This window comes from Hakea prostrata, chromosome 4, assembly GCF_041222555.1.
Source record: "Hakea prostrata isolate BN-2017 chromosome 4, UWA_Hpros_2, whole genome shotgun sequence".
In the NCBI taxonomy this organism is placed as follows: Eukaryota; Viridiplantae; Streptophyta; class Magnoliopsida; order Proteales; family Proteaceae; genus Hakea; species Hakea prostrata.
Window position 1 is genome coordinate 13,305,791 of NC_142603.1, and position 8,332 is coordinate 13,314,122.

An 8,332-nucleotide genomic window follows, 5' to 3' on the forward strand; every position below is an offset into this window, starting at 1 on the left:
GAAAAAGGTCCTGGATAACAACAATGAACTTATTACTTGGGAGTATTGGCACTGGGGTGAGAGAGCAAGTACAATATAGGGTGATGGTTACCCACTATTGGTCACATAATGAGATACCATCTCATTATGATCATTAGGGTCCCCGAAACACTTATTAGTGGTTCGATATTGATCTGACTCTTGTGACAGATCCAACGATTTATGACTCGCAACCGAGATTGCTTTTGATTTACACTCAATCCCCTTTCGCTTTTTGTCAAGGCGGGAATGTGGCGCGGTGGTAAAAGGTCCCTCCTTTCTCCTTTCCCTGTGGAACATGAAAAGTTGAGGCTCCGAAGGAGTAGAGAATGACTCAAACTATTTTTCATAAAGGTTAGACCTAGCTCCATCGGTGGTCAACCAAACTACTGACCCTCAAGCACGAGTTGCCTAAGGTTGATGCTAACTGTTTCGAACCAAATACCAAGCTTCATCAGGTTTCAAGGTTTTGAATAATTACCAAGAAGGCCTCCACTTTCCAGACCAGACATCAAAATAGATGGTATTCCAAATCGCATCAATAGAGTTTCATCACTCGTTGTAAGTTAATTTTGCTGATGACTAGGTCAAGATGGAAATACATTTAAAGTATGGTGAAATAATTTCCCTTCTATTTATGTCTAGATGTTAGTGTCTCTACAAGCTGTCAACCTTCGATAAATAGTGCTATTCATCAATCATTTGATTGGTAATAAAGAAAAAAGAAAAAAAAAAAAGCGAGAATAGAGGATGACACATGCCAAGCACCTCACAAGACCATTTAAAAACTAAAAAGAAGATGACAAATAGAGAGAGGCTGTTCATTGAATACAATTTTTTATTTTCAATTTTCTTTGATAGATAAGTGAGAAATAAAGCACCAAAGATCAAATAAGATTGGAACTTACAATCCCAAGGGGTGGCTATAGGATGTCAGAGTTCAAATCCCTTTGAAGCCAAGGACGAAGCCTCACCTATATTAATTATAAAAGCTCCTCTACGGATGTAGTAAAAGTGTTCGTAAGTTGGCCTGAATGAACCTCGAATCCCAAAAACAAAAAAGAAAAGTAAAAAAAGAAGATTGGAACATACAAATTTTTTTTTGTTAAAAAGTAGTAAGAATATTTTTTTTTGTTAAAGGAAAGAAGCAACGAGAAGAAGATAAAAGAGACAAGATTCCAGAAAGTATCTTAATGGTTCTAAAATTTTCCTTGGTGATGTGTTAAGTCGATCTCACAAGTGGAGTGGACTATGTTTACACTTTAATCAAGTTCATAAAGGAACACAGGAGAAGAATAGCCAGATGAGTATTCTCATTTTTCAACTCAACCACCCAAATAAAGATTGATACAATAAGATTATTTATTTAATAGTTGCTGTTGCGTTGGTCATACGTAATCGGCTAATCTGGAAAACTGGATGCTTCATGGTCCCCCAAAACTTGAATTCTGCATGCACTGCTAATGTGGAATCCATTTTTAAACCTTCGAAAGAGGTTGATTAGACTCCATGTTTCATGCTTAATCAAACTCTTGAAGACCCAGAGGCCGACACCCTACGCGTGTTAGCTAGAAGAACTGTAGAACCCACTTTAAACTTTAACAGTGAAGATGTCATTCATGACTTACCAACAAGAAAGAGAAAAAGAGAGAGATCAACTAGTCCAGATTGGATAGTCTTCAAAAGGGAAAAAAAATGTTGGGTTAACTTGTTTGTTTGTGAATGAAAGTCAATAAATCAAAACCAAACCAAAAATTTTCAAATGTTTGCTTTACTTTTCAAACATATTATTTGTCATGGGTTAGTTGGAGATCACTCCCACAATCATCCAATTCACCAATAACTCAACTCATGGCTGCTCTTTGAGGAGGAGGTGTAATTAAATTTTTTTTTATGCAACTTGTTGGACTTTTCAAAACCTTGATGCAAACTTATATATCTTATCAAACACATACTCAATTCAATCATACCAGCGATAGAATAATTTATCGTTAACCTGCCTGAAAGCCACGTCAAGTCAACAGCTAATCATCTCTAATGACAACGAGCATGCAAAGATTCAAGACCTAGGCTAGGCTGGGCTGGAAATAGAAGGAAGAAGAACACCTATAAATTGAGAGAGAAGGAGGAGGGGGAGAGAGGGACAGAGGGAGAAGTGATATTCAACCCCAACCTATGCACCCGAATCGGGATCACCTCCTTGTCCGAATTGCAGTATGTGCTCCTAATGCTTTTTCACCACAAATCAGGTGAGGCTTAGGTCAAAATAATAATAAATTTTTTTTAAAACAAAACCCTAACTAAGTTTCATATGGATCCCACCAATATTTGTGGTGTAAGAAGCGTTAAGACAGCACATACTACTCTCCCCATAAAAAAAGATGACCCAGACTCATAAAAACCCTATCACAAGCCTCAAGGATAGAAATTCCGAACCTTAGTTCCCCGGGGGTGACAAGTAGTATTGGATTTGCATTTGGATTATGAAAAGCAATAAAATTTAAAACACAGATGAATCATTAACTCCATAATGCAAGACATTACATGATGCAGAGGAATGTATAATAATGGAAGAGGAGAAACAAAAAATGTACATTAAAGAAAGGATAGAAATCATAGTGTGAGAGTTTCTCTTTCACTTTCCACGTTTTCTATCCAAGAGCCTTTACAATCATCATCATAACAAATATACTATCTGACTGTAAAAGAAGAAAACACTCATGCGAAGATCTTCCATTCCTTTCTCATACAGACGATGCACGGCTCAAGAGTCTGAAAGCACTCCTTTTTTGCTTTTGGGAGGACTTTTCACAATCCACCATTACCATCGTCATCAAATACTACATGACATAACCAATAAAGATCGAACAGATAAACTAAAGCAACTGGTCCTCACTACTTACTAGTTACTACTACTACTACACTAGACTTCATATCATCATGGTTCATGACGATTTTTGAAACTATAAGTCTTTCCAAAAGATCCATTTGAAAAGAAAAATGTACAGTGATTATGGTTTGGCACGCCTTAGTCCTTACGGTACTGATCACGCACCCATTTGGAATTTTGAAGGAATCTGTAAAAAATAGTTTCAGTTTTCAGTTGCAGACCTTGCTGGTCTCGCCCAGAGAAGGAGATATTCTCGTCCATGGCACTTCGAAATCCCTTGCCATCTTCATCTCTTTCATCGGTGACCCACCTCCAATCATGTCTTCCGAACCACGCCCTCTCTTATTGTTCGTCTTCAAACAAACCCCGAAAAGCTTCACTTCCTCTCCCTGTTCATCTTTTTCTTCTTCACCACTTTGTTTTTCGTCATCATCATCATCATCATCATCACCATCAACGTCGTTGACAACGGCACCGTCACGACTGATCTCCGGCGACGGATCACGGCTGAGCCCATTAGTCCCTTGCGACATGATCCGATCGATCTGTTCAGGATCCAACTTGAGATAATTCGACAAGAAAGTCATTAATTCCTCACACTGCTTCTTCGTCTGCGCTAGTTCCGCGCTGAGCATCTGATTATCCTTACGCAGCTTTTCATTCTCGTCTGATAAATCCGACGCCGCCGTCTCGTCCGACGCGTGGTTCCTCGAACCCGGTGACGAGTTCGATGTGGACCCCACATCCTCCCCCGAAATCGCCGGCGTTGACATTCCTCCTCCTCCTCCTCCATCGCCGTTGCATTTTCCGACGTGCGAAGACGCCGGAACAGCTTTACGCCGGTGAATATCACAGAGGAGTTCTTTCTCCCCTTTCTTGAATGACTCGTTCGCGAATTCCCACCGGTCCGGCACTATTTTCCGGAAACCCTGCTCACACCATCACGTGCTTGTTGTTAGTTGTTACTACGATATTCCCAAATTATTAAATAAACAGGAAAAGAAGAAAAAAAACTAATAATTCCGGCAACACATGGCCGACCGTCAGATTGGAATTAGAATCTCGGTAAAAATACGAATTAATCGGGATAAAAATGATAAAAAGAAAATTCGGAATTTTGCAGAAAAGCAGTTCTTCTAGAATAATCTAGAGAAACAGAGAGAAACGTACATAGGTGTTGAGTTGGCGAACGAAACTGGAGAAGTTGTTGTGCTTGAAGTACATGGGAAGCAAATCCTTGGCGAAATCCACGGGTTTCCAGACGACGAAAGTAGTTCCGGTTTCGTTCCAGGAGATCACGTCGTCGGTGATCGGATCTTCCACCAACTGATATGTTTTCGTCAAGAACGGCGCCGGAACCGTTCGCTGCGACATCTTCTCCAATTCCGGATCGAAGAAAAAAATTAAGAAAACTAGTATAAAAACCCTAACTCGCAGATTATTTCTTAAAACAGAAATGAATTGGATCCAATCCACCTTCTAAAAGAAGGAAGAGGAAGGCCAGCTGAAAAGAAGAAGAGCAGTCAAGAACTCCCAACCCCAACAATAGAAACCAGTCACGAACAATCCTGCCATGAGATTAAAGTAAGGTAGACCTTCACAGCGTCTCTCTTCTTCCGCTATTTCTTGCGAGAAATTCTCGATTCCTCTTCGAGCCTACCGAACACATGACCGTTACTGAACTATACCTGACGAAGGAATGAAATCGATTTATCGAGGAAGAAATAAGCTCTAGAAGAAGCGGTAGGTTCGTGATCGATCTTGTCTTTATAAAGAAAATTCGCTCAAAGGAGATGTGGGGAAGGAGAGAGAGAGAGAGAAGCAGAAGAAGAAAGAGATCGTTGTGTATGGAAAGAGAAAGAAGTACTCATCACTGACAAACACCACGCGCTTGCTTTTTTCCTGCACGAAGAAGAAGAACAAGAAGAAGTGGAAAGCTTTAATAAGCTTCTTATCAACTTCGGAAGAAGCTTCGGCAAATTTCTCTCATCAAAATGGCCACGTGGCTTTCATCTGTCGCTTCTTTGTGTTCCTCTCCTGAGTAGTATCTTTCCAGAGTTTTCTACAAACGGCTTATAGAAGAAATGTACGAAAACAAATCTCTCTCTCTCTTTCTCTCTCCTCTCACCTAACCTTTTCACACTCTCCGTCACGCGCCGTGCACTCTATTTCCTATTTTACATTATTATTTTATTATGAGCTATTTTTATTCTCATTTTCTATTGCCTATTGGATCCCAAAAGCTGCCAACAGTAATAAAGAAAGATGGAGGGGGCAATCTGCGATTTCTATGATTTACGAAAATGTATTCAAATGGAATTTAATTTCTACGTTATTAACAGTGTTTTTCTTGGTCAGGAACCCAAGAGCAGTAAAGTTGGAAAGTTGAATTTCCAGTATATTTCTCACCGGTACAAATTGACTTTCCATCTAATTCCTTGCTTTCTCTTTCTCGTGTTGCTGTTTTCTCTCGCTACCGTTTGTTTTCTGAGCTGTGACGGCAGATATTTTGGTTTCTTTCCTTTTTCAATTATTTTCCCTGCAAGCAAACGATGAAGAAGTCCATCCCATCCATGCCCATTTACAGCCATTTTGTAGTCAAATGGAAGATTGAATGGGTTATCTCATATCACTCTTCTATTTGTCAGATTCCTCTTTTAGAAATAAATTTCTTAGCTGGAATCCAAATAAAATTGATATAGAGATTTGATTCCATTTGTCATTCTTTTTTGGCTGTTGAATATTCTAATCGAACGGGCTACAATAAAGAAATAAAACTGATTTAACTTTCTAATTTTTAATGATCAAAGGAGGTTTTCCAAACAAGCATCATAGATTCACAGGGAGGCATATTCTATTTCCAAGTTATGGAGAGTCAAGCTTCTAGAAATTCATCCTCACTGCCCATAGAGAGCAGTTTCTTTTGTTTTGAGGAATGGGTGTGGACAATGTGAGAAGGGGAGCTGAATCTAGAAACATGATGGAAATATTTTTTAAATTTATAAATATATAAGAGATTGTTATATTGTTATATCATTTCCATCCGTTGGATGTATAATTTTTTTAAAATTAATCAAGAATAAAAATTTTTTGAGCAAATTGCACTTTACTCAAAATAGAGGTTTTAAAGCAGCTTGGTCCGCTTAAGCAAGGTTTCGGTGTCGAATCATTGTGGATGCAAAAAATCCCATCTGGGAGACTCATCCACTACAGCTAGGTGTGCGACACGGGTCAAACGCGGTTTATAAACCGGGTTGGCAAAAAAAAAAATTAAAGTCAAGACAAAATTGTCCTATGATAAACTCGGAAGGTTTTCGGCAACAAAAAAAAATATCCAATGAAAATGGCAAATGCATAAGGTTGTATTAATTGAATTGGTGTGATTTTAAGATTATTCGGGGGTCTAACAATTTGATAAAAATTTACTTCATGGATGACCAACTACAATGTTACTTGATACACCCATGTCATTTTCCATGCAATAAACAATTACGTATGCCATACAATAAGGCTGGTCAATGCGAATAACCTATGTAAAAATACCAAGTGCATGTTTTCTTCTTCTTTGGTAAATAATCAAATGTCATAGATGATAGGTATCAAGTTTTTTAATGGCAAATTCAAACAACATATAAGCTGTTCTATCTCAAGAGGAAGAGGGAAAAAATACATATAGGATGGATTAAGTTTTCATCCACCAGTCTTTTTTATGACTAGTGATGTGATTTGTGATGAGAGTTAGGAGATTTGAGACTTTCTAGATTATGTAAACTTATAAGTCTATACTCAAGAGACTCATTTAGGTGAACTCATGAGGATAACAATTCAAACTCCTCAACCAAGTAACCAACCATGATGCAGAAGAAAAGAAATTTAATTATGCATTTTCTGGGAGGTTTAAAGATAAGGATTTGGTTTCCATTCTCCATTGAGCTCTCATATAATAAGGATTTGGTTTCCATTCTCCATTGTGCTTGCTTGGAATATTGAGTGGGGTTGAATTTCAACCTTGATGGAGTAGACTACACCTGGAAACAATAAAAATATATAATTTTATGAGTATTAAAAGTAATTGAAAATGACAATTCGTTTCACATGAAGATAGATGATTGTCTTGGTTTCTAAATATGAAGTGAAAAGGTGTAAAAAGAGCAAAATCCTCTACCCCTGCAGGTACAGAATCTAAACGCACAATACATGTGCAATGGCAAATGCATAAGGTTGTATAATTGAATTTGTATTTAAATATTCCTACTTTAAAATACTGATGGATGACCAACTACAATGTTACTTGATCCACCCATGTCATTTTCCATGCAATAAACAATTACGTATGCCATACAATAAGGCTGGTCAATGCGAATAACCTATGTAAAAATACCAAGTGCATGTTTTCTTTGGTAAATAATCAAATGTCATAGATGATAGGTATCAAGTTTTTTAATGGCAAATTCAAACAACATATAAGCTGTTCTACCTCAAGAGGAAGAGGAAAAAATACATATAGGATGGATTAAGTTTTCATCCACCGGTCTTTTTTGACTAGTGATGTGATTTGTGATGAGAGTTAGGAGATTTGAGAAGATTATGTAAACTTTTTCATTTAAGATCATTTAGGTGATGATGAGTATTTACTAAAGTTGAGGATTTAATTATGCAGATTAAAGATAAATTTTACTCACATCTTGGGACTTTTCCACTAGTTGTTCATAAGAATTCTGAAAACTTCTCCTGCAATAGAAAAATGATGGGAAAAAAAGTTAGAATTCTTTCACATGAAGATAGATGATTGTGTTCTTTTCATACTTCTACACCACAAATTTAAATGAAATTCACTTTTAATCTTACCTTATTAGTATTGAGAGATATTCTTTTTCTAAATATGAAGTGAAAAGGTGTGAAAAGAGCAAAATCATCTACCCTTGCAGGTAGAGAATCTAAACTCACAATACATGTTGTGCCAAGTTGTAGACACTTAATTTTTGTACCCTTGATGACTACTTATGCAATGAAGAGCATTCCCTAATAAACGAGATTTAACCTCGAGGTGGTCATGGTCTGGCAAAGACCAACACGTTTCCACACATGAGGTCGAGAGAGGTCAAATCCCATCCGTGCCGGGAGCGAAGCCCCGCATATAATATCAAAAGCCCCCCAAAGAAGTACGGGATGCGAGCAAGCTGGCCTGGATGAACAATGGATAATCAAAAAAAAAAAAAAAAAAAGATTTAAGTCATTGACTATATAAGTCTCCTACATCCTTATTTCGTCTACACATTTTTTATATATTTTTGTCAAAATATTCCTAATATCGAGAAAATGACACGTGATAGATTATAATCTGTGAAAATTAGTTGGCACGTCTAACATGTGGATTATTTTTAACATATTTATGCATGTGGATTGTTTTTTTAGGAAGAAAAA

At 37.4% G+C, this 8,332-nt stretch overlaps 1 protein-coding gene across 1 annotated transcript; it reads right to left on the reverse strand.

Annotated features, from left to right (window-relative positions):
• Nucleotides 1–2,389: 2,389 nt before the first annotated feature.
• Nucleotides 2,390–4,913, reverse strand: HSF4 (heat shock factor 4). The gene is made up of 2 exons (XM_089152342.1): nucleotides 4,079–4,913; nucleotides 2,390–3,837 (listed from the first exon to the last, which is right to left on the reverse strand). Exons 1-2 carry the CDS (start codon nucleotides 4,280–4,282, stop codon nucleotides 3,118–3,120), a joined length of 924 nt encoding a protein of 307 aa, XP_089008468.1. The 5' UTR covers nucleotides 4,283–4,913; the 3' UTR covers nucleotides 2,390–3,117.
• Nucleotides 4,914–8,332: the final 3,419 nt, after the last annotated feature.